A 27390-nucleotide genomic window follows, 5' to 3' on the forward strand; every position below is an offset into this window, starting at 1 on the left:
GTTAAACAGAAAGTTCGGCCTAAATTGGTAAAAATAAAAAAATCTCAAAGAAATGTCCTACCACTGCAATCTTGTTCATCGTTAAAATATGTGCAGTCGTCAATGTTATCACAAACATAAGATAATGGAATGCAAGTGGTTTCATTAGCACATCGGAAAAAATCTCCAGGACACCCATCGTCTGAAATAAAATGAATGTGAACAACATTTTAAAAAGGAGTTTAGTGATGTCCTAATAGGACGCAACGCAAAGACAATTAAACGCATCGTAGGTAATTTGACCAATCACGAAGCGATAGATCATCCGACGTGTCGCTTGTGATTGGTCAACTGCGTTGCGCTTACGTCGTTGCGTTGCAAAAGGCACCAAACTTACATATTATCGATCTTCTTTTTCATTAAACATAATTATTGTTTTCTAAATTTGGTTTATTTTTCAATTCATGCTTGATTGTTTAGCTCTTTTTTACCGTGACTGATTAAATGAATAACAGTAATATTATAATACTGTAGTAATTCTATATATCCTAGTCTATATAATTGATATGATAAATAAATAGTACAGTAAAAGATGAAATGATAATAGAAATAAGTAACTATGCATAACAATGATGCAAATCAGGCAAAATAATAATCTACTCAAAAACAGGTGAACAACTTTGAAAAGGACACTAATTTATGCAAATTATTTAAAATTGATGGTTCTTCTGATTACTTCGTCAATGATCAAATTTTCTGAAATATTTTACATTATTTTCTAAAATTTAATAATAAAAATTGCTACGTTACGTAGGCCTACATTTTAAAAATGATATGCAAATATTAATGGAGTGTTCCATTTATTTACAAGGTATGTTTTTTTAGAAAAATTACAATTAATCCAAATGAGTAGAAAAATACTACAATTTATATATGACTTTTTGGTTGTGTAATTTCATAGCCATTTCCGGTATTGAGTAGACCACGCTAACAAAAATACGCACCACACGAGAGTTCGTCCTCAGCATTAAGACAATTTTCAATACCGTCACAAACTTGATAAGACCCCAGGCATGCGCCTGTGTCGCTGCATATGTATTGCAAATCGGTGCATGCTGGGTAAGTCAGACGAAATTATTAGCAAAAGAAAACAAAAACGAACGAAAACAAATGGACAGAAAACAAGACTGTTTTAGTGCAACGTAAGTTTAACAAGTTGTGTTTTGGTATACTGTAATCTTTACAATTTGAGTATTTCATCATAAGTATCCCGAGATATAGCCTGAACAGTGAACTATGTCATATTTTGGTTACTGATTGAGCTTTCATTTTCACGAAGCGGGCCACTCGAATACTCGAGTACAAAAATAATCTTGTGCATGTTCAAAAACATATAAGCTTGTGCAGAAAGATTGCTTTGCTCTGAAATATTATTAAACGCTTTGTTTTACGTTGCAAAAATAGGTCTTGTTTTCATGGTAAGGTATAATGGTATGGTATGCTTCTAATTAAAAGAAAATACAACAAAATGCATGCATGATGGACGCTTTAAAAATAATTCTGACCATGCAGCAAACTAAAAATGCATGTAGTTTCTGCACATTACTGTAAATGTACCTTTACTGTAAAATAATATATTTACTTTATAAGAATACTGTATGGATACTGTGCATGCAAATAATAATCTCATCCCACAAGAGCAATCAAACGCATTGTGTCGGACTCCACTTTTAAACACACAGTTGCGTCTGGCACAATGGGCACGATATTTTTGTGAAACATGCCTTACTGTCAAGTAATTAACCATAAAGACAAAACAAATTTAACTCAAATACAATTTAAATAATATTTTCCGGATCTAGTTTTCATAGAAAGTTATGAAGCACTAATTGAGACATAAACAGTCTATAATACACATTGTATACATTTTCAAATGCATTGTAATATCTCAATAGCGCTTCATTAAACTTTAACATAATTTATTAGTAATTAGTTGACTAAATGCACATGCAATAATATGAAAACTTACAGCAATTTGATTCGTCGGAATTATCTAAACAATCTGAATGGCTGTCACAAGTATATTCAAATAGAATACATTTACCATCGCCACACTGGTAGTAGTCGTCTTCGTAACACTCTAATAGTAAGCATGAAAATTGGGAAATTAGTACTTTATAGGATATGTTGCAAGCACTATCTATGAAGATATGATAATATTAACTGATTTAATGTTGTTGATTAAAATTGTGTTGGCTATAAATTAAATACCAATGTGACTGACAGGAAGTTGATTTTGGGGATGGCGGGAAGTGTATTCAACTGGGGATGATGGGAAGTTTATTCTACTGTGATGATGAGAAACAGTTACACCGAGAGATGATGGGAATTTGATGCTACTGTAGGGTGATGGGAACATAATGTTATATATAAGATGATTAGAAGGATTATATATACAATTATAATATAGAATGTTTTATTATTTTGGTAATCTGTTGAAAAAATATAGGAAATTAGACATATCTGGTATAGTCTTTACCGTACTACAGTATATGTTAATTAAAATCATGGTTATTATAATGTGAGAGAGATGATAAACTAGACAGTTTCTTTGTTGAAAAACCAACAGTTCTAAATCCATCCTTTTTTTTAAAATATCATTTAGCTTTCGATTTGCTACGTCACAAATCGAAAGCTCCCTATTATTATCCTTGACTTAGGTCACTAAAAACTATGTAAAGTATTTAATTATACTAAAGCAAGTTTAGAACTTACTGCCATCTGGCGCTAAACACTCAACAGTTGGAAAGTCATCACATGTAACAGGCGTAGTGTAATTCAGTTCATTCCTTAGCGTTGAAAATGCTGCTGGACATGAGACGGCAACATCAATACAATGATCTATACATGGTTTATATCCATAACCATCACATTCGGGAAAGACCAAGTTACACATTAATAACATCAGGTCTTCGTGACAATCCCAGTGTTGGGTAAGCTGTCGAATAGCTTGATCGGCGATCTCAACTGTCTGGGCGAAACTATTTGGAAAAGCGGCATAGTCGTAAGGAAGGTAGCTGCTACAAAACGTGTTGTTTATATGATGGCACAGAAATGATCCTATTAAAGAAAACAAATCTGTTAGTTTCATAGGTAGATAATCAACTTCATTTTAAACCGATAAGTGAGGTAAACATCGTATTCAACAGAATTCCATTAAAATGCCATTTGGTGGTATTCTAAATTTTAAAACATAGGAAATATTTAAGAATTAACAAACCTGTATCGTCACACGTAGCGGCCGACTCGTCAGAATCGTCTGAACAATCGACCAACCCATCACATTTATAATCGTCTTGTATACAGTGTTGATTGTTGTCGCAAAGAAAACCACCACAATAACCTGTACGGTACAAAATTTGTAAGCAGTTAGTGGAAATAGCTGTGGTCATCTGATCTGCGATAACTTAACCACATAAGTGGAACTGACCACTGACACTGAACACCAGGGGAAATGACTACCAGTGAAGCTAATCTGTCTTCAACATTCAATTTGGCTAAAACGGTCTTACCTGGTGCTCCCAAACAATTTTCATCTGTTAAAGCAAGACATGAGATTTCAAATAAACCGTTATTCTGTGTTACAGCTCCAAATTCTTCAGCACACGTTGCAGTGACGTCCTGGCACAACGATTCACACGGGCTCAGAAAAGTTGATAGGTCATCTTCACATTCTTGATAAACAAGTGGACAGATCAGTCTAAATATAGAAAAAAAATGTCAACATAACAAAAACTTGGCGTATCAAAATGGGATGTTATGGGCAGATCTATCTATAGAAGGAACGTCTACCCACACTTAACAATGTTAAGTTGAATTTAATTGTTGTGAATGTGTTTTGTCTTCTTGCACTAGAGTATAAGAGTGATATAGTATTTTACGAAATATATAATATAACCAACCAACCTCATCGAATCTTGATGACAATCCGCCTCAGCATTGAATTCAGCTATTAGTGCTTCGGCGTCCTCTGGAGTACTTGCATATGTGTTTGGAAAAAGCACCATGTTCGAAGGAAGAAAACCATCGCAAATTTGGCTTGTTACATTATAACATCGTGCCGGAAGTACTGGCGGAACTACAATACATCAATAAACACTAATTGTGAGTATTAGAGTTACTCAGAATCATCTGATAAATAAACATACAACACACTGTATTCTAAAGGGTTTCTTTGAATCTCCTACAACCAAACATCACAGAATGGACTGGAAAATCCTTCTCAGAAAGACTGGTAAAATGTGCGAAGCGACCCATGACCCAGTGACCGTAACCAAACAAGAATTGAGTTCTTTACTGTTCTACATCGTGTAACAACAAATATTTTGGATCCAACAGCTTGAAATATGAACTATACTTTTTAGGTGTCTGGTTATGTTTTAGACTAGATTGTAATTGAATAGTAATTACCTGTAACCTCTGGGCAGTTTTGTTCATCTGAGCCATCTTCGCAATCAAGATCCTCATCACATTCATAAGCTGCTTCAATACAGTGACCACTTCCACACGTAAATTTATCCACACCACATACTCCTATACGATAAAATTAACAAAAAAAAATAGTATAACGTTTATAAGATCTATATAAAGAGGCCTCCTCTGAATAAATACGTCAATCACCGTGGAGCCGTAAACTTACAGATTTTGCAGATGCAATCGGGTTCGCAATAGCTAAAATACGTAGGCCTACTCTTATCTATCGAATGTTTTTTTCACAACCACGGTGACCAAGGTTTCTAGTTGTGTGATATTTAACTAATTACGGATGTACATGTGTTCTCTTGTTTTGTGAGCGGGTTTGTGTGCGCACACTGGTGTACTGTATGTATTTATTTGTAAACAAATTCAAACTAACTCACTTGGTCCGTCCGTAAATCCATTTTGACAATTGTCTTCGTCTGCTCCATTTCGACAATCAGGCGTACCGTCGCAGAAGTAAGATGACACAATACATATTCCGTCTCCACAATCAAATTGATTTGAAAGGCAATCTAAAAGTAATGTAATTGACAATACAGAGTCATTACATAAAAAGAAACTACATACTACTTATACTATTAGGGAGCAGAGGTTGAGATTTTTCCTCTCCGTTACCACTGTCTAAAGTAGGCCTACCTCGGGTAATGCAACGGTATCAGTTTTAATCACGAACTTTACAATAGTTCATTCTGTAAACTCATTTATAGACATCAATTAATTACGTTGAAATTCGAATACAGCTTTTTGTGAGGTAAACATTATATTGATAATAATACATACCACAATTCTGTTCATCAGATCCATCTAAACAATCATAGTCGCCGTCACACAACCATCCATCATAAACACAGTCACCCATACCACAGGTAAATTCATCATCAGAACAACCTAAAACAAGTTATCATATCATATAAAATCAATATAAAATTATATTAAAACAATTTGACAAATTTATAAAGATGCGAGTGCTTATCATTTTGGTTACCATATTACACACAAACATGATATTCAGGACAAGAACAAATTATTGCATTGTAATAAATATTAAAACCGATCAGCACCTCTGGTGAAACACTCCCTTGAGGGAAATACAAATAATTTCTCTTTACTTGTGATGCTGTTGTTATATCAAAGTTATAATAGTAATATTTTGCAAGCCGATATCTGTCAGAAAAGCAGCCAATTTGATGACGATTCTTAGTTCAACCAATCAAAATACATTACTATATTTACGCTTACCACACATAAGTTCGTCTGAATTGTCCCTACAATCATTATGTCCGTCACACTGCCAATCTTTGTTTATACAAGGTCCATTTGAACATCCGAACTCCTCATCTGTACAAATTCTGTATTGAGGGGTTCCTTTTACAGTAGAAAACATGACATTATAAATGGGATCTAGAAATGGCAAAAAATCGGTGGCTGGAACAATATATGAGCAATTTGTTGAGACAGAGTAAACCAAAGAGTATGCATAATATAATTGTATTAAAATAAACTTACCACCACCAAGAACAAGATTGATAAAATCTATATATGTGGGCACTCTTGTGTAAATTCCTGGTGAATTTGGTAGAGCACATTCTACTCCGTTACTCACTATACCGTAGACATTCCATACACCGTTAGGGTTTTGGCAAACAAGTGGACCACCGCTGTCACCCTGTAGGATAAAACACCACATTATTATATATTCATTAATTATTCACGGATATTGTATTAGTAAGTGAAATCACGAAATTAATAAATTATGAAGTGACAAATTCCGTACAATTTGGTTTATTTTATATTCTTTTTCTTTTCGTCATGGAAATTATTTTTAAATTATTTCTTTGTGGTTTCAAACTCCAAAATAGAGCTTTATATTATGTTCATGGCGGCTAGAATCAGTTGGTGGTAGAATATGTATATATATATATATATTTATACAGCTCACTATGTCGGTCGGTTGGTCTGTCGGTTGGTCGGTAAACACCAACTTGAGCACGCGACTGCAGCCAAGTATATGGCCTTGTTTTTGAAAAGAAGTGGCTATGCACCGACACTCAACTTCTGGCAGGTGTATCATCAGCTTCAGAAAATAAACTGCAACAAATCAGACCCATATCCATTACACCAATTTTTGTACGCATGTTAGAACACTTTGTCTCGTCATGGATAAAACCCAAGATCACGCCTAAATTAGACGAAATGCAATTTGGAAATCGCACAGGAGCGTCTACAAGTCACTATCTTACTAGCATGTTACACTATTTACTTCAAGGTCTTGATAAACCTGGACACGAAGCAACGGTTATTGCAGTTGATTTTCGTAAAGCGTTTGACCTAATTGATCATACAATCGCTGTCAAGAAGTTAATTGATATTGGAGTTCAACCTGAATTGATGCCGTGGATTTGTGATTTTCTGAGCGAACGTAAACAGAGAGTGAAACTCAATGGCGGTTTTTCAAACTGGCAAGGAATAACTTGCGGAGTTCCTCAGGGGACGAAACTGGGTCCCTTAATTTTCCAAGTAATGGTTAACAGTTCGCTTAGAGAATTCCCAAATCGGTGGAAGTATGTAGATGATTTGTCAATATGTGAAGTTCACAACAAGAAAACCCCGCCTAATGTTCAAGATCAATTAAACGAACTATCACAATGGACCAAAGACAATAATATGATAATTAATATTGAAAAAACTAACTTTATGAACATTTCTTTTGCCAAATCTCAACCCATTGTTAAATCATTTACGATAAATAATATAAAAATAACCAATGTTGAATGCTTAAAGTTACTTGGGGTTCAGATCACTAATGATCTGAAATGGAATATGCATATCCACGATGTTGTTAATAGAGCCAGTAAGAGATTACATATGTTGACATGTTTAAAAAGATTTGGAATGCCTTGTAACCATCTGCGTCAAATGTATATTAGCCACATAAGACCTGTAACTGAATATGCGTGTCCGGTATGGCACTCTGCTTTAACCATAACACAATCCATGGAGCTTGAATCTATACAGAAACGCGCATGTAGAATAATTCTCGGACAAAAATATGCATCCTATGATCAAGCAATTAAACTACTTAATCTTAAATTTTTAGATCAAAGAAGAGAAGATATTCTTCTTGATTTTGCTAAAAATCTTAACAAAATCGTTCCTAACGCACTTCCTAAATTGAGAGGCGAAACGTGTGGCAGGATACTTAAGAAGAAAAGTGAAATATATGGCAATACTAAAAGATTCAACAACTCATGTTTCCCAGCACTGTGTAGACTAATTAATAAACCAAAATAAACACAACAATAATAATAATAATAAGTAATAAGTACTTTCATCAGTTTCTTCCATGTGTAATATCTCCTTTTTAAAAATATTTTTTTTAACTTTTTAACTTTTTAATGTTGTAAATTTTGATGTTTGAAAGCTTGTACCAATTTTATATGTAAATCTCTCGCAATTCAGTTTTATTTTATATATACTGCAAAGAGAAATATTGAATAAAAGCAGAATGAATGAAGCCTATACAAAATCTATAGTCACATGGTAATAAATGGTAAATCTGATATACCTGACAAGCATCTTTCCCGCCTTCTGGAAACCCAGCACACACGACACGTTCGTCGATTGAGATTCCAATGGAAGCGAAACGCGTGGCACAAGTATTAAGATCCACCAACGGAAGACTAACCTCTTGAAGAACATCGGGTAATTTACCTAGAAAATTACATATTATAATTAGTTCTTTTTTAGAAATAGCAAATAAGTGATCCCCAGACAATGTTGATCATCGCTAATATTGGATTATATTTAAACCTACCATTTCCTGTCAGGTCACCCCATCCAGATATGTAACAGAATTGGCCGGCCTGGAACTGAGTTGCATTGGTGGAGACACACGCTGGTCTTACATAATCTGTGTATTCTACCTGCCTCTCCAGTTTTAGAATAGCTATGTCATTCTCAAGTATCAAAGGGTTGTATTCTGGGTGGGCATACGACTCTTTTATCCCGATCCTCTGCTCACCCGCAGTAGTTGCTGAAGATATAGTGGTAGTACCTAACACTGCAGTGTTGAACAGTCCACTACAAAGAAAAAAAGTTGACACATCAATTTATACAAGCAATTACATTAGTTGATCTAGGACATTGGTTGTTCTGGTCAGCTTCCACTCTCTTAATCAATTTACTTCTAAAATCTTATCTGTTTCAATAATCCCTGTGGACCTTTTAGCCTCGTGCGACATTAGTAAACAGCACATTATTATATCCAAATAATTTGCACATTCATTCCCCATTCTACTTAAGTAGTAGAAATTAGACTAAATCACAGAACTTACAGACAATGTGCCGCAGTTACCACATACTGTGGCGCGATCAAAACAGCTCCACATTTATGAGAAGTGAATCGTTGTAGAGATATCATCCAAGGCCATTCACCCTCTGTGGCTGCTTGGCCACCAACTATTCTGGCCGATGCGGGTTGGTGCAATGGTCGAGTGCTGCATATGTCTTCATTGTATACAGCTGAAAGTAAAACAAACATTTAACCAAAATAATATAATATTGAAATTTTTGGAATAATTGTTTATAAATAAATCAAATTTGTAGTATTACTTCTACTAAACCGTAAAGTGACATCTAATTTTCATAATATCGTGCAACGCGAGGTTGTAACTATAATTTGCGAGTGAAAACCAATCTGTGCAGTTTATAACCGTTTATTTCGGATTCAAATTCTGAGCGCTGCCCTTTTCGCAGCTTATTCCTACCTTTTCATGTGGTCAGATAATCCAACCTAAACTATCTACTTTACTACCAATCTGAACAAAATGTAACGCTGCGTTTGCACTTACAAGGCGGTCGATTAATAACCTGGCCTTCAGATGTAAAACATGGTTTAACCAGACTCGCTTCACCAAGAACAGTACAGTTTGTTATTTGCGACGTAATATTGGCCTCAACAGCTAGTAGAATCCCACTGTCGTCACTTGTGGTTACGTCCTCGCAGAATGACTTACAAGGGAGCATCTGTGGCGTGGAATCGGTAGGGCAATCAGGGTAGACTTTACTGCAGAGATACAGAGCAGCGTCCGAATTACACGATCCACCGAAGACGCTTAAAATCTCTTCTGCCTCGGCCTGGGATTTAGCAAGATCGTTTGGGAAGACAGCAGAATAGTACGGCAGATTCCTGCAACAATCCGATGTTATGTTGAGACAAGTGAAAACTTCTTCTGCAGAATTTGTCACTACAATTAAAAAACAATTGCTTAGTTTTCGCTCTAATGCTAAACAGTAAAACTGAATAAACTATAAAGTAAATATTAGTAGACATACGTAGTCTACAGCTCATATACACCTTTGGATAAAGAGATAAAAATGTTGTGTTAAATAGAATTTAAACATTAGATGCATTGATGTTATAATATAATAGATTTATAGGTATTTTGTGACCAATTTCCAAAAATGTGGTATGTGCATCTCCGAAACATATGAAGATGCGCATATATGAATAGGTTTCACCGCTCACGTCTGCCTCGCACTAACTCTTAATAATACAAAGCTATTCTCTAGTTAAATCATAATATCAATGTTTAAATAAGTAAGATAACTTACCGTCAATCACTGTAACGCTATCTTTCAATATATCCAGGTTTCCAAATAAGCCAATTTCTATGCCGTTCCTTACAGAATAGACTACTTGACCGCTTATATACTCAGACAAAGACAGTTCATTTGTGCTGTTGTAGTATGCAGATGGTGCACTTGTGATGTATATTGTAAATAAAACAATGATCGAACCAGATCTAGAAATATTTTAAAAGAAAATATATAAATATATATACATCTATAGCAAACGCTCATTTTTTGTACATTTTTAATTATAGAGGTATTCTGGCAAGCCTGTCTTCCGGTCCGCGCGGATCTACTGACGCAAAAAATCGTGCGAGGTTTTCGATGATCAATCTACAATCCCTGAACCTGACTGTTTGGCTATTGTCAGGGATCAGCTCAGAGACTCGGGCATTCCGGACGGCGGCCAAATCTAGTCTACTCTCGCCGTTGGCAAACACAAGGCATTTGCCTTCTAGATTAGTCAACACATTGCAATGAGCTTTCCCTTCGCTGCTAGTCTCTAGTTTGAAAAGGGCACTCCCGACTACGGGCCCCCTACGGGCTTGTATGGTGTTTACTTATTGAGGGGTATGAACAAACACTACCGTATTATTTACAATCATTTTGGTTTCATACTCATTGTGAAACTTACTTTAGTTCAGTGATGTCATTGCCAGCATAAACAGGCTCCAGTTCTCCAAGTAGAACAGCACAATCAATCTAAATGGAATTAATTTGATTTTAAGAGTTATAGATGTAATACTGTATGATGTGGTTGATCAGAATATTGTTGTTAAACGAAACAACAATATGCCATATATAATGTATGTAGGTAATTACAGTAGAAGATATTATTATGATGGCACATTCGAGAGGAGACTGAAGTAGTTTGGTCGTACTGTTAAAAACATGTATTTAACCTCATTCGTTTCTCGGTAAAGTGTCACCTGAAAATAGGTGTTTTTCCTGAATTGTAAAGATATCTAAACTGGGGGTGAATGAATTAAAAAGATTATTATTATTATAATATTAACAACTTACCCCAATTCTAACAGCTCTTACTAAATCATTGTAATCTTGAGAAGTCTTGTTATTCAGTGATTCTGGATAAGTTGAATTGATTACCATAGAACCGAAAACATGAATAGGCGCTGATGAATTTGCTGGAAATTCAGTCAGACTGTTAGGGACCGATTGACCCTGATCTGTGCTTGAATACAACTCGGTGAATTCTTCTGTTGTTAATATCGTTGTCAATTGCTCTGTTGTAATGCCCACTGTTGTGAACATTTTCCGAGTTGTTTCTTGCTCCGTTGTAAGCTGCTCAGTAGTAGGTTCATCCGTGGTCTGTTTTAGTGTTGTTAATACTTCTGTTGTTTCTTCCAATGTTGTAGATTTATCTGTTGTATGCTGTAATGATGCAGATTCTTCTGTAGTTTGCATCGTTGTCACGACAGTTGTTGCTTCGTAAAGAGTGGTGGCTAGTAGGGTTGTGCTGTCGTGGACTGTTGTTTGTTCGTTTACTTCAGTAGTGAAGTCTTCTAATGTGGTCACCTCGGATTCTGTCGTAAGCGTGTCTTTTGTTGTCGATCCTTTCGTAGTTACTTCAATCGTTGTTTCGTCATACACAGTAGTGAGAACTTCGGTTGTAACCAGTTCATCTGCAACAGTTGTCAATGGTGGATTGGTCGTTGCTTCCTCTTTGGTACTACCGAATGTTGACATTTTACTGGTAGCTGGTCGAGTAGTAGTAGTTCTTGTAGTTTGTGGAATGTTTGTTGTAATTATTTTAGACGTCGCATCGTCTTCAGTTGTTGTCAAGATGACTGCTTTCGTAGATAACGGTCTGGATGAGGTTGGTTTAGACGTAACGGGTTGAATGTCAACACGGACTGCAATAACAAAAATATAAGTGATGGCTAGACACGAGTTAACTACCATTACCAAACACATGGAACTTATTAATAAAGTGTTTTTCTTTTTTTTTTCTTTTTTTCGAAAAATCATTCAATTACGATTCAGCGTCAGAATGATAACGTAAAGAATGATTGCTTAAAAAGATTATTTATAATCTTACCATCATTAATTGACGTTGAATCTTCTTTGGCATTCAGTTCTGCATTTAACGTTGAATTTGAGTCGGCTACAGCATCATTTATGACTTCAGTAATATCTTTTTCTATGTTGTTACCAAGTTCTTCGGAACCAGCGTTTTCATCAAGATGAGGTGGAATGTCATTAAAATTTAAATTAAAAAGAACAACTGTACTTCCGTTCCTGAAATCAAATGAAATTGATTAATACTTATTTGATCTATGGTTATTATGACAATATAGTACTAGTTTAGGACAACAGTAAAGAATGATTTCAATGGTGGTGGTAAAGCAACCATGGTTGTTTACCATCTATTGTGGTACTGTATTGGCACAAATGGTTCAGCAAATGGTTGTGGTTGTATGTATCGACTATGGCGGTGTTAGTGGTAGCAATGATGGTGGTGGTAGCAACAGTTATGGTGGCAGCAACGATGGTGGTTGTTGTTGCGGTAGAAATTACCGACGGTAATGGTAGCAACGATTATTTTTAATTTATGGTATAAATGATGGTGGTATGAAGTAGTTCTGGTACTGTACCGGAACAATAATGACTTTCATGAATATAGTAAAATTAAGTTGATTTATTATTAATACTGAATCAAAATGTCCTTGAGATTATGAGAAAAAGATTATTATCTTTATTACCTGAATTCTATAACCGTTGTACCAGCGTAAGTCGAGCTGTAATTACTTGTTAACATAACTTCATCCATCTAAAAAATAAATACATTATCATAAATAAAATTAGATACAACAGCAGTAATCCTAATGCCATTTAGAAATTAGTTGATGTTTTAGTTGCATCCCATTTGTTAAAAACATAAATTAAACGTGTAGGTTAAATCATTTATTTCCTAGGTTTCCAGTTAGGTATTTACTTTTATTAGATTCATTAGGCCTACAAAGGTTTTAACAAGTATAAAATTGGGAAATTGTGGTTGTTTATAGAACGGGTGGGTTATTTATAAGTATCCATGTTTCTACAAACAGTAGAGTCAAAGGTTAAAGGTTTTCCATCAAAGTTTATTCATGATTAAACATCCTTTAAATAATATATTTACACTGTATTGTAACGTGTAACCTTCTTGAACCCAAAGTAAGAGCTTGAACAAATAAAACATAGTACTTTACATTAGCATAAGTCTTGGTTTCCACTAGGAGGCAACGCCAGGACGTAAGCGCAATTAGATTTGACTAACGTCAAGTGGATAATCCGAACTAATCGACTCGGGTGTGAATGGTCAACTCACTTACGTTGCGAGTACCTTTTCGTTGAGTCCACTCCAAGTGGGAACCAAGCTTAAACAACTAAAATACTTACTGCTTCAATAAAATCAATTTCTAATTGCTGATACTCGTCACTATTTGGATCATTATATTCTATTAAAAAACTCTGTCCTAAACTCAGCTGTCCATCTACTGAAATACCTTCTACCAGCGGAGGCACTGAAAAAAGAATACAGTGTTAGTAGTAGGCCTATTAAAAAAATGTATCTGGATTTATTTTTAAAATGTAATATTTTAGGCTTCGGTCATTTTCTCACTTATATCCCTACAGTACTACTCTAGGCCTATACACACAGTCTTAAAGTAGAGAAATTATTTATTTAGACCGCAGGACTACATTTATTTATTTATTTTCCCTTTAAAATAGACCTGTGTAAGTTGTAAAATTAGCCTACAGAGTGATGTTTATTAAGTTTCTCCGGCACAAGAACTAATGTAACGTGTACAATATCACCCGCAGGACTATGAATTTCGGAAGAAAATATAGTGAGATAGCAAAGATGAAGAATGGCTTTTTAATACGATTCAATCATCATTACGAGCTTGATATTGAAAAGTACTGTATAGGCCTATAAAAAAGTATCACTGACAAACTTTCAAAATAAAAATCACTTACTTTTAGTTGCATTTGTTTTATCTTCATTTACTACAGTAGAAGAAAACATGAGTAGGTTAGTACAGTATGCCGCGTAGTATAATTATTGATTGAAAATTTAAAAAATCACAAAGGGAATTGGCTCCTCCGAGTACAGTACATCGTACATCAACACAAATTCAGGCATTGGTCGTCAAAAATTGAGATATATAAATCCATGGCTTTATTAATAATGTACCTACTGTAACCATACAGAAAATATTAATTTGAATGTAGGAACTTTTCTGAATACTCTTCTACCAATTAGGCCTACTTCGTATCCCATTTAATAATTTATTACCGTAATAAATAGAAATACATTTTTTTTAGATTCCCAAATTATCTTGGTAGGCTTATGACACCAAACGAAAGAAATGGATTAGTATATAATATTTGTAAACAAAATGTTCTTTTTATTTTATTTAAACATATGTTACAGTTCTTCTCTTTATCATTTTTTAAATAAAAGATACTCAATATTTACTTTTACGTATTCTTATTGTTTAAAACGATAAAGAGAAGAAGGCATTTTCAATTATCGTATGATCTATATAGTCTGTGCAGGAATTTATTGCAACCTTGTGTTGTTTATAATAGGATCTGAACTTGTCTCCTTTTTACCAAATTTATTTATACATTACTGTCAAGGTTGATCAGTTGATTTGTTAATAGTGTTATCGTTTGGTCTCCTGAAAATTTGCAGCAAACGAGCAATTAAACCAGTTATTGGTAAATACGGAACGCCCAAAGTGAATTAATCTGTTTAATATAGCTATCTACAGTATCATTCACTGAAAACATTAATGAATATTTTAGCTTTATAATAAATAAATGTTCTTAATAAACGAACTTCTTATTCTTTTAAGTTTATTCCTTCATATCTCAATTCTCAGCATTTGGAAGAATAAATGAAACGCGCGTTAAAAGCAGTGCTAAAACTGCTGGATTGGATTGAGCTTCGTGAGTTGTGTCAGTAGTGATTTGTAGACCCAAAAATAGCCAATTGTCCACGCAAACAAGAATAGTAATAAATATGTTATATACCTACCTAAAAAATAAATAAATAATATACATGTTGCTACAACTGCTAAGAAAAATAACACGAACAAAATGGAGGCCAGTGCAACCTGTTTCCTTCTGTTTTTGTACGGTTTCTTATATCTATATTTTGGTTGTTCATGTTGATGTGTCGTCGGCATCACATAGTCGGAATTAAAGCTTCGAGTATCAACGTCTCCCATATAGTTTGTGTAGTGGTAAACCGGATCCAGAGGATCGTCGGTGTACGCTTTATTGTGGGCCGCTAGATAAGTAGGCTGCAAAAGAAAAACAATCATTTAAAACGTATTTGTTTTTATTATTGCCGTGGTTGTGAGAAAAAACAATACAACAGTTTTATTTTTAAACGTGAATACCGTAAACACGTTCGGATTCGGAACAGATCGTTGATGAGTGTTCCATAACAGTGTATTGGTACGATAATAAACGATAGTTAGGGCCTACATATTATATAGTTTACAGTTTGTTTAAATAAAAAAATCGTCGTATAGCGGAATGTACATACATTATACTGTAACTTGCGTCTGGTAATTAGTGACACATGTATTGTTAAAATAAAATATAGTCTAGTTTTTCCTAAATGGCCGCCCATAGCCACATTTGCATTACTGTACACTGGTTGTGTAGTTGGATGGATTTAATTAGGTCTTCTCGAACTGGGTCAGTAGATTATAGAAATGTCCTGGAAGTACGCTATTTTAATATAGATTGATTGACCTATAAACAAATTAATTGCCCAAAAAAAAAAAAACAACAGTGAAAATATTATTTTAATTTTATCTTTTGATTCAACCCAATTTTTGACAGATTTCTTGTCTTAGTGAACAAATCATCGTTGATTAGACGTTTTAATAGCCAAATTCTTAAATTTACGTCCGGATATAAAAATCTTGAAAATGCTAATGATGAATAGGAACAATTAGTTTAACCACTGGCCTATTCTGACTTATATACTCAAAAACTGACGAATAGTTTTACTTTAATAACGATACAATGGCATTACGCAATCGTGCGAAATATATGATTTCACATTCTTTATTCATTTTTAAAACTTTCTAAAAGTGTGAAAATGCAATGTTCAGATAGACTTCAAGTTATGACTAAGGGTATAAAGAATGTCCTAAGAATGCCTGGTGAATAGGGCTAAGGATTTATCGAAAGTTGATTCTTTGTTTTATATTTAAATGATATTGATACTAATATATACATAGTGAAAAGGTTACAATCTACCCATGTTTAACGTTAAATCTTTTAAGCAAAATGAATATTTCAAACAATATATTTCTTTTTTCAACTTTCCACAACTTTTCCTCGTTTTGCCAAATGCTATTAAAATACCAAAATATCCATTTAATGCTATCCGATAATTAAAGTAAAACAAGGGTAACATTTTGTTTTATTTTTATTTAAAGATTTAATGGACTAATATATACAATATATTTATTTATTAAATGTAAAAGAATAAATGTAAGATAAAACGAATGTTGATGTTCATGTGCAGACACCTGGCTACGAGTCTTGAGGAATCGAGTAGCAGATGATGACCTTTACCTAGTACAGGCTACCACGATAAATAATATTGTCACAACTAATTTATCAACGACAAGTGACAGATACAAGGACCAGTGTGGTAAACCCACAGAAGCCCAATTAACAGTTTGCTACACATGGTGCTTACAGCTTGAACCTATAAATTATAGGCCCATGCTCACAGCGAGGCAGGGTAATCAAACACTTTGCGAAATAACATAACAGACTAAATAAAAATAAACAAAGGCACGGCAACAAACTATTTAAATCCCATCTATTTTGTTAAAAGGGATGGTGTTAAATAGTTTTATCCTGGAGGCATGGTTTGAAAAAAAAAAAAGGAAAATAAGTGTAAATTGTTCTCCCGAAGCTCATGTTCGGGTGGGTTAGAAATTGGTATAAATTAAAAATACAGATATAAGGGAGAGAAGGGGTGGGTGGGGGGTTTGCGGTCGTAATCGTCTGTACTGACAACTTCTGTAGTAATCAAGAGTGTAGTAAGTACTGTACGTTATATCATGGCGGAAACCCTCCATGAATATATTATGTTGACAGCAGGCGTTCATCGGTGTCAGAAATCGTGTTGTTTTTGTATGATCCTAGTTTGTTTTAAAAACCTTGGTATTTGGTATCTCTTCCAACTCATACATCACGTCAACAGTATTATCTTATGAAGAATGGTTCAGCTTACGACCCTCGGCCTCACGTGACCGTATCAATACATTATTCTCAAATGACAAAACAAAGGTAACAATTGTTATCAATTAAGCGGAACAATACCGAATACAATCAGGCAATATGAATCACTATTAAACCTTCATTGAATACACCTCTTCGTTTATAGCTAGAAATGAGAAACCTTACTCTATTGTGTTAACAATACATAAATTATTTACAGCGTTAGAACCTATGAATAGGGTTTCAATATACTGTAGTAACTTAATTTATTCACGCTCAACAAGAAGAAGAGATTTTTTAATAGATATTAATGAGTCAACTTTTAATGATTAATGCAATTGGGGATATTTATAAATTGTGTACAAAAAACCATTTAACAGGTATCTTCGTATGAATTGTATTTATTGTAATACAAACTAGTTTATAGATAAACAATCCCAACATAATGTAAGCCTATAGAAACTGATAACTGATATGTATCTCTTCTATAAAACATTGTAGAGTAGACACAAATCTAGCAGGTATTGTAACCCAGTAACACTACCCTAGCCTAGCGAACAGCAGAGATATTTGGATCTGGAGGCCGTGGGTTCCATTTGGCATAATGTATCGAGCACTTTTTTGCTCAAAATCTTGATCAAGTAAAATGATAATCCAACACATAGTTATCTTTATTCTTTATATCAAACCAACAGTGTAAAACACCAATAACAGGTTGAAAATAAAAAATAAACTATAAAATATGATTGAGCCAATATAAATATATACAAATGAAAAAGAAAATTTAAATAATTTCATTAATAATACATTTAAATTGAGAAAAATTACAGTTAAAAATATCTAAAGAATTATTTTTTGAAAGACATGAATTGTACAATGACGAGAGTCTACAGAAAATACCATTTTTACAAACATTGACACGAGAATATTTAACATGAAGAAAGGGTTTACTACGAAGATTACGAACAGGAACATTAAAATAAAACAACGAAACAAGATCACAATCAAACTTAGAAGTAAGACATTTATACAGGAAGTGCAAGCCCTGTCTTGCTCTCCTAGATGTCGGGGAAACAATAGGAGGCAGGTTGGCTGCTGGGCCGACAAAGCGCAAGAACTTGTTATGGGTCCGATCAATTCTGGAGGCTTTAGAAGCAGAGAGTGAATTGTAAATAATTGAACAGAAATTAAAAGATGGTTGGACGAGGAAAAGATAAAGCGCACGTTTGGTGTATGGAGAAAAATGTTTGCAATTGCGCCATATAGTTTGCAATTGCGCCATATAGAAATTGATTGTACGTGACGTATATTTCATATAACATATAAATTACATAAAACAAAGATGACGAATGTTTGAAGTGTGAAATCAAATATTAACCACTTAATAATAAACAACGACCACACCGCGATTCACACCCGAGTTGCTTTGATCTATATGGTTACACAAGCATTCCCGAAACAAGGTCAACAAGAATGAAAACAATAGTAAAGTGTTGCATTGAATCATTGTTAGCCATACGCTTACGTCATCAAAGTGTCTTCTGTGTTTGCGCAAGGAGTTGTAAAAGTGAATAATATCACATTCTTAGGCCTTGGAATTTACCTGTAGGCCTATCTATTAAAATGGAGAATGCCACCTCATCTTATGGGTCCGTGACGTATCAGAGGCCTGCTTAAAACCTTGATTTTTTCTCAATTACCATTTTTGTTTTTGATTGATTTCTATTTGCAATTAACTTGTAGTGAGTGCCACCGATTCACGGGAAACCAAATGAATAAACAAACTAAATTACAATTTTTTGACCAAAAAAATGTACTGAAATTATTAGACAAAAACACAATTTAACGTGCATCCTTTTACTGTTTGTTAGTACGAGTTGAGTATATTTACTACTGTATTCAATTATAGTCTACAGTTAGCATCCTGGGAAAGAAAATACAAGTTATAAAATATATATCCATAATCCATTGATATTAATAAATAGAATGGGTAAATATGTTCCTTACTAATATTAATACAGTACTGTAATTGGTTTGAACCTCCAATGAGGTGGTTCTGGAAAATATGTAGTGTATACTACTACCGATATAAACTACGAGTACGAATATATCATTATGCTCGAAACTCTCTCACATACATTACAATGACATTCATGCTATATTAAATTACAGTATTCATCAATATGACATAACACCGTTATAATGGTACAGTATGGCAAATCCGTACAGTACAGTAAAGTATACAAAACTTAAAAACTACTGAACTGTCCTAAGTAAGGCTAATGCATGGATAGTGAGACTGAAGCTTACCTCATAAATAGAATTCGGTCGAATGTAAGACATGATGAGAAAATAATATCCACCAAAGAAGATGTAATTAAGTCCAATAGTTTAAGCACGATGCTAATTAGTATTATATACCCTCCTTGGTATCGTAATTCCGGTATTTCTTAACTGTCAAATGTTGTGTGAATGTCAACAGCGGATTTCCGTTCAACTGACGATTCGACGAACTCGTCTTTTATCAAAGCGTAAAACTGCTCTATTCATATTCATGAGGGGCGAGGCTTAAAAAGTGACGTCATCGTTATCAACCAAATATGGTGAGTAATGGTTTCGCGCATTATTTTTTTTTAATAATAAATTTGTAAATAACTATAGTGGGGGGGGGGGGGATATATGCCCCTTACAAATATATTAAAATAAACAATTATTGTTTGCTTAATAACAATAAACTGTAATTTTAATCCCTAAATTTATACAGATATTTATAAAATTTAAACAAACGTTTAATAGACCCTCTATCTTTTGTAGTCAAATACTGTAGGTTAATTGTAGATGGAGTTTCTCATCAGGCGGAAGTTTCATTTTGTTTGTCAAGAAAACTTTAGCATACGAATTAACGAGAGGCGCAGTATGTTTGAAGATAGGGTTTACCATCAGCCTTCAAATCGACTGGTATCAATTAACTTTTTCCTCTGAAATATTCGTGTATAAATAAGGCTCAAGGGGGCTTACTTTAAAGGCCAAGAGAGTACCATGTAAGAGCGTGGTATTTCGAAACGTTCATGCTTTTAATGCGTGTTTGATAGGCCTACTTTGATAGGCCTACTTTGATGGGCCTACTTTGATGGGCCTACTTTGATGGGTCTGATTAACCTATTTCTAGATTTCACTCTCATGATGTTCAGTTTTCTGCAACAGGTATCATGTTATATACAATTGAATCAAATTCCTCTGAAATGCGCTAAACTTTTAGTTGATTTGCCTTTTTTTGTCTAATAAAATACACGTTTGAATAATATGTGAAATACTTTCCTAGGCTTTAAGTGTTCTTTTGTTAAATCCTGTTGTTATACTAATTTACGTACCGGTATGTAATGTATGTATGCACTGTGGGCCGCCTCTTTTGTGTCGGTACTGGTACATTAAACAGGTCTAAAGAAGAACAGTTTGTTTCCTACTGTATTAGCTTGTTCTTTATTCATAGTAAAACGAAAAATAAAAGTTATTTTGAAAAAAAATATGTTTTTTCCTGATTGATACTTAATTTATTGGGCCTTCACCTTAATATGACTTGGCATTCATTCGTTATAATTTTTTTGGATTCACTCCAATTTGATAAAATGTCATCGTTTAGGCTATGTATTATAAAATTACTGTTCTTATGATAAGACTGGCTTACATAATTAGTTTTGCTTACTTCCTCCTTTACCATTTAAAAAATAAATGATTACTATATTATAACTAAAGGCCACGTAAGGTATGATTGCATTTATGTTGTATGTCGATATGACCCATTACTTATTCGCTCGGATTGTCTTAAAAAACAAGATTGATTCAAATATTTGTATGACATTGTCAAGGTCTGAGTATGGTTACAAAAATAGCTTTGAAATAGGATTTTAAACTTGGTACAGTACTAGTTTGTTTTAACACAATACTGTACCGTACTATACTAGTCCTAAAGCTTGTTTAAAAAAAAAATATTATTCAGTATTAACCAGAACGATAATTTGTTTGATTACAACGTAACAACATAAAACATTTCACGTTATGAGATTTTTTTTAAATTCATATAATTTGGATTCAATACAGTTCGATGATCTACTAGGCCTACTTAAAATGTAATTTTCCACGACACTCATTTTCATCAGAATGTTTCCCCACCCTCCTCCTCGTGGTGACTGACCCACAATCTTAACTAGGCATCTATTCAGTAGGCCTTATTATGAATCTGTCTCATTTCGTTATGTTCTGAACTTAAATCGGTAGAGGATATAACTGTCACTCGCAAAAACATCGGGTAAACTTTACTCGATGATTTATACAGGCCTACACATGGAAACAGAATGAAAAAAAGTGATATAAATGTCTGAATTTAATATCTCTGTGGGTGTCGTAATGTGGCCTACGTGAGTATGTTTAGGTCGTACTTTAACCATAGGAGCGACATTACTCAACATTAATAAAATGCAGATATTTCATAATATTAAACAAAAACTATGAATGTTTACTTAAAGGAATTTCAACAATGTTTATTACTTTCATAATAAAAGTTGTGACGAAAGATAAGTTTATCTGCTGAATTACCATTTACAGAATAGTTATGTACTACAAATCGATTCTGAAACAATTAGGTCTGTTTTTTTATGGAACATCAATGTGACCTTTGTTGGCACATTAATAGAGTATTCAAGTTCAATTGGGTCATTAATGTAACAGCTTACAGTTCAGTTCGACAGGTACAATAGAAACCTGCTACTTATAACAGAATCGATTAAAATATGAAATATGAAATCTTTCAACAATATCACCAAATCTAAAGCCCTGTCTACACAAAAAAATGTGATGTGACCGTATATAGACATGATTATGTCATATCACTACCATATTTTGGCATATCACTACCATTCGGCACATCACACTTTTTGTTTGTCAAACTAGTTTGATAGTGTAGATAAAAGCGTAAATCTATCAAAAAGGGTCAATTGAATTACTGTATCTTTTTTAACACAATTGTAAAAAAGTAAACTGATACGAGAAATAAATATAATTTTGGTAGCATTTACTCGACAAAAAAAGATCAGATAAAAGGTTACATTTAAAATGACGAGTACGACATCCAACAGATTTAACGAAGGTTAACAGCGAGATAAAATAACAATTATACATTTAATACAGAAAAAAATACCAATGGTTTCAGTTTAGTTTTTGGCCATTGGTTTAGTTTTATGGTTAGGCCGTGAGTCTGAACATACCCTAAAGCTCTATCTACACATCAAACTAGTTTGACACAAAAAGTGTGATGTGCCCAAATATTTGTAGTGATATTACATCATCATATCCATATATGGGTACATCACATTATTTTTTCACATAAACTTTGATGGCAGACAGAGCATAATACATCCTAAAAATACATTTTAAAGAACTTAAGCTATACTGTAGCTGGGAAGAATTTACTTAGTTATGTTATTACAGTATGTCTACTATGCTCTTTAAGCAAAAACATAGGCCCTACCTACATTACAATGTAAAGTTTAAATAGACGTTGAAATATAATTTATATGTAAGTAATTTTCCACTGATGAATGAATGGGTATAGTTTCAAAAAAGAATCTTTTAAATCATGCTAATTACATTTGTTCTGCCTATAGGCTATTATGGTTGAAGATGCATTGTTCCTCATAATAAAGATGAATCAATTTAAATTATGCATACCGGTACCGCTACAAAATATTAAAATGTTGCTAAAAAATGTATAAATAAATAAAATAATAATGTTGCTTTATTACTGGAATTGAATTTACCGATTGACCTCTATGCATGCAATGCACTTCTGGTTGATATTTGTTTCTTTTTACGGCTTTATTTTTAGTTATGATGGGGTATAAATCTTTTTTTTTCGATCAAATTTGTCTAAAGTAATAAATACAGTAGGCCTATTATATGACATTGCAATAGCCCGTTCAGGGTACATTATTACATTTCGTGTCAAGTGGCCTATTTAAAACATTTGCAAAACATATTTTTTAAATAATTTATGACCACGTAAAGATAACTTTGCCCCAAAATCAACAACAATACATTCGTGGAACCAGTGATAAGGCAACACTTTGTTGTGGTTACAGAAATATTATATGACATTAATGACCTATTCGGGGGGATAACATATCTTGAAAACTTCTTGTCACGTAGATTATTTCCATAAAGATTTAGTAAATAATTTATTACCACGTAGGTAAAGCTAACTTTGCTCCATTATGGTTAAAGCGAAACCAGCAACAGTAATGATTTATACACATTCAAGGAACTACAAATAATGTGACTCATAAATATTTATGTAAAACTATGGTTACAGATTATGTTATGTACAGTAGTACAGTTTTATTTCCACCCCGTATTTTATTACGGAACTGAAATGGTTTTCAGAATTGTGTTGTGGCTGAATCAAAGTTATGTATTGTGTGCCTTCAATTTATTGAATCGTGGTTGGGGGCCTACTATACATTTTATGTTGTTTCGAATTTGGAAACCTACACCATAGTCCCACTTAAAAGTAAAAGTTCGCACAACTCCATGGAGTAGTAAATTGACCAATCACAGGCCAAGTTTAATTTGTCGATTTTGATTTGCCAAAAGTCACATTACGCGTCTAAGGCCTACTATGTATTCTAATCTAAAAACGTATAGCAGTTTTGTTACAGACGGGACATTTGTGAGAATATAACTAGCCGTTTCTTTTAAATAAAAACAGATTACAGGATTAAACGCAAAAAAACATTTACACATAGGCCAGTATACCTACTAAACTGCAACAACACTGTACTGTAGGCCTACAAAAAAAAGAATATTTACGCGTTGTAATATTTCTCCTCATTTTTAAAGAGATTGAAATATTATTTATAAAATGAGGCTAAGAGAGTTTAATATAAATAAATATAATTAGTCCTACCGTACGGTAATAATTATTAAATGTTTTTTTAAAACTGTTATTACAATCTTTTGTGACTCATTTTGCCTGCAACACGGCATGCAATAAAATACAAACAGTTCAAATTCGTGTTTGGGTGGGTAGAGAGGCATAAACTCAGGGGATGGATAAAAGACACCCCCCCCCCTTCTTTCAAAAAGACAAAAATGGACGGGTTGAAAAAAGAAGAGTTTCAAAATATGGTATTTACAATGATAGCATGGAATGATAATAATAATGTTTACATGTTATGAAAATAAAATAGTTAACTGATTAAAAAACAACATTGATTTAAAAGTTAGAAGATGTTACATCATTTTAATAGCAGTATTACATGTAGGCCTACTTTGATGCATTGCGCATGTGCGCAAATTGTCAAACGTGTACCGTTGCTTAAACTTTGGCTATAGTATTATATTTTTTAAACGGCAGTCCAACAATAACAAGAAGTTAAAAGTCCACCACGTTCACAGGAAATGCTTACTTTCCCAGGCTGTTGAGTTATATATTATGTACACAAGAACTTCCGAATTGCCGCCTTTAATCATTCGGCCTTAAAGCGTGTCATAAGTAAGGATGTGGCTTGTTGTGTAGCGATAATTTATGTACAATTGCTGAAGGAAGACCTAGCTAGGGGATGGACCAAGCAATGGGTCAATAAATACTAAGCAATGATAGACATTGTATAATTGTGAGGTCATCATTAGAAGTCAATATATAGGCATAATAAACAATGCTGATTTAGACAATATTAGTGTTTAAAAATGACGGCGTTGAAACCTAGGCCTATACGTTTTTAATACTGTAGGTCTTAGTCTTGAACATGGTTTGTTAACACCATGCATGAGAGAAGAGAATTACTATTGGTTATATTATACCATGATGATTGAAATGCTTTGTTAGGTCACGATAGCATATTGCTCTCTTAAATACATCATTTGGGTGTTTCAATCATCTTTATTCGATGATTAAAAACAAATTTATTTCGACTGAATTTGTTATCAATATCGATCGCGCAGGCATTCAACAAAACCGTTTAACCATGTTATTGAAGTTGGACCCTCACAGTAAAACACATTCCCATGGGAACCCAACATTTGAAGAGTGTTCTTAATCTTAAGCACCACTTTTAATTGAAGTCCAAAAGAGTGTAGCTCAATTCCATTGTTGCATCCTCAGTGCATGGTTATTTAAAATATAAATATATATACATTATCATCGTGTCAAAGCACTGTCAATGACCTAGCAAATCAAGTAATTAATTTTAATAAAACTGTCATGCTGTAATTTTCGATTTGTCAGTTGTCATGTTTATGGTCTACTTGTCAAGTGAATCCAGAAAACAAAAATATATGTAATATAAAGGTTATGAGAAAATGTACCAGACGAATAAAATGAAAGGCAATAAATAGGTTTAAATGGCTTTGAAACGAAGTACTAATTATAGTGGTGGTGTTGTTATGTCAGTCAGAATGTCTCCGTTACGCCGTCTGATCATTATACATATCTGTATGGCTTAATAACGAGATTACGAACATTATTTCATGCGTGTACAGTATGTTCATATAAATGTTGTTCTTTAGGCCTAATTGAAACGGATGTCTGTATTGTTATTTTTTCAATCGAGAATATCTCCATTTTGTGACATGGCTACCTTTATAGACTCTACTAATACAGGTCTGGTATCAAGGGTGGATTCAAGTTTATTTCACCATTTGTTAGGCCCTGGGACCAGGGAGTTGTTTACATTACTCCCTGCTGGGACCTCCTATTTCATAATCCTGGATCCGCCACTATATACACGGAATGGCCTACTGTACAGTATACCGTACCAGGTTTGTGTAATTACTGTGATCAATCCAATTTTCCTAGGCATAGCCTAGGTATACTGTACATGTTTTCTGTGCCTTGTACTTTGATCCGGCAGGACTCATTTATCTAAACCAAATCATAGAACTCTATAATAGAATCCAATAAATATGATTGTTTAAAGCGCCGCTGGTTTAAAGAATACGGTAGGCCTAATATACATCGGCCAACCCAGATGTTACATTCCAACCTGTGTGTTCTTTCGTATTGAGTATTGTTACTGTATTCTACTGACCCTCAACTATAGATCGTAAAATACTATACGTTTTTATGTTGTGTGTACACGTTTACCTACCTGTTCACGTACTTTAATTTGCAAATGTATGGCCGTAAAACAGTAATTATTAAATATTACGTAATAATAGGATAGGATAGGAATAGATAGTACTATTTCGTTCAACCAGGGAGTTGTAAAATAATATTTTTTTACAACTCCCTGGTTCAACACTATCATAATAATATCCGAAGATCAATCAAACGCCATGCTCGATCGTTTAGGCCTAACATAGAGATATTATAGTTCACTATAATATCTCTATGGGCCTAATTAGTTGGCATACTAATATCTGTAGTAGTCAGTTTTATTTCCTCTTATCAGTAAAAAGTGCATTAAAGATTACTGATTAGTATTTTACTGAGTGAATACTGTTGTTAGCTTCCGTTTTGAAATGAAGTTACGAGGACTAGGAATAATCATCTGTCATTGAGATAACATTATCTTGAGTAGAAATTAGATTGTAGCTAATGATATTAAATAAGCTTACCTTATAAGTTATTATATTTCCTTCAACGTACTCTATTCCTTTCAATGCTAAAACACTGAATATGTATTGAATGAAACCGGCCTTGATGCAGCTGTAGGCCTAATTAATGCCAAGTAATAACGCTTTCACTAATCAAATATTAACAATAACGTTTACAATTATCTCAGGGTAGGCCTCCAAGATATAAATCCAATTGCAAAGGTGAATTGTTCAAATCCGCCTGCATCTTAACCACGTCCGTGATATACAGCGATACCCTACTAAAATAACTTCACCGGTCTATTTATAACAACCCACAAATGTATTGTAAAATGTAACAGTTATACAACACTATAGATATCTCTTTGTTCAGCAGTTCCGCTTCGT

General features: G+C 33.8%; 1 protein-coding gene across 3 annotated transcripts in view; it reads right to left on the minus strand.

The window, feature by feature from the left end:
* LOC140057675 (uncharacterized) overlaps positions 1 to 27390 on the minus strand; it is a 29574-nt gene extending 2184 nt beyond the window's left edge. The window contains exons 1-25 of one of the 3 annotated variants that reach the window (XM_072103400.1): positions 27025 to 27390; positions 15197 to 15464; positions 14131 to 14160; positions 13549 to 13673; positions 12873 to 12940; positions 12209 to 12408; positions 11173 to 12023; positions 10784 to 10851; positions 10132 to 10322; positions 9369 to 9764; positions 8853 to 9039; positions 8333 to 8598; positions 8084 to 8229; positions 6025 to 6184; positions 5758 to 5883; positions 5299 to 5406; positions 4899 to 5030; positions 4450 to 4572; positions 3946 to 4117; positions 3552 to 3739; positions 3260 to 3382; positions 2755 to 3099; positions 2009 to 2119; positions 984 to 1094; positions 62 to 181 (exon numbers count right to left, since the gene is read on the minus strand). In XM_072103400.1, coding sequence (XP_071959501.1) covers positions 62 to 181; positions 984 to 1094; positions 2009 to 2119; positions 2755 to 3099; positions 3260 to 3382; positions 3552 to 3739; positions 3946 to 4117; positions 4450 to 4572; positions 4899 to 5030; positions 5299 to 5406; positions 5758 to 5883; positions 6025 to 6184; positions 8084 to 8229; positions 8333 to 8598; positions 8853 to 9039; positions 9369 to 9764; positions 10132 to 10322; positions 10784 to 10851; positions 11173 to 12023; positions 12209 to 12408; positions 12873 to 12940; positions 13549 to 13673; positions 14131 to 14160; positions 15197 to 15389 — 4540 coding nt within the window. In that variant the 5' untranslated portion in view covers positions 15390 to 15464; positions 27025 to 27390. Of the gene's footprint in view, positions 1 to 61; positions 182 to 983; positions 1095 to 2008; positions 2120 to 2754; positions 3100 to 3259; positions 3383 to 3551; positions 3740 to 3945; positions 4118 to 4449; positions 4573 to 4898; positions 5031 to 5298; positions 5407 to 5757; positions 5884 to 6024; positions 6185 to 8083; positions 8230 to 8332; positions 8599 to 8852; positions 9040 to 9368; positions 9765 to 10131; positions 10323 to 10783; positions 10852 to 11172; positions 12024 to 12208; positions 12409 to 12872; positions 12941 to 13548; positions 13674 to 14130; positions 14161 to 15196; positions 15465 to 19725; positions 19968 to 27024 lie in introns of those variants that run through there. The other 2 variants (XM_072103396.1, XM_072103406.1) reach the window with 2 other exon arrangements.

This window comes from Antedon mediterranea, chromosome 1, assembly GCF_964355755.1.
Source record: "Antedon mediterranea chromosome 1, ecAntMedi1.1, whole genome shotgun sequence".
NCBI lineage: Eukaryota > Metazoa > Echinodermata > Crinoidea > Comatulida > Antedonidae > Antedon > Antedon mediterranea.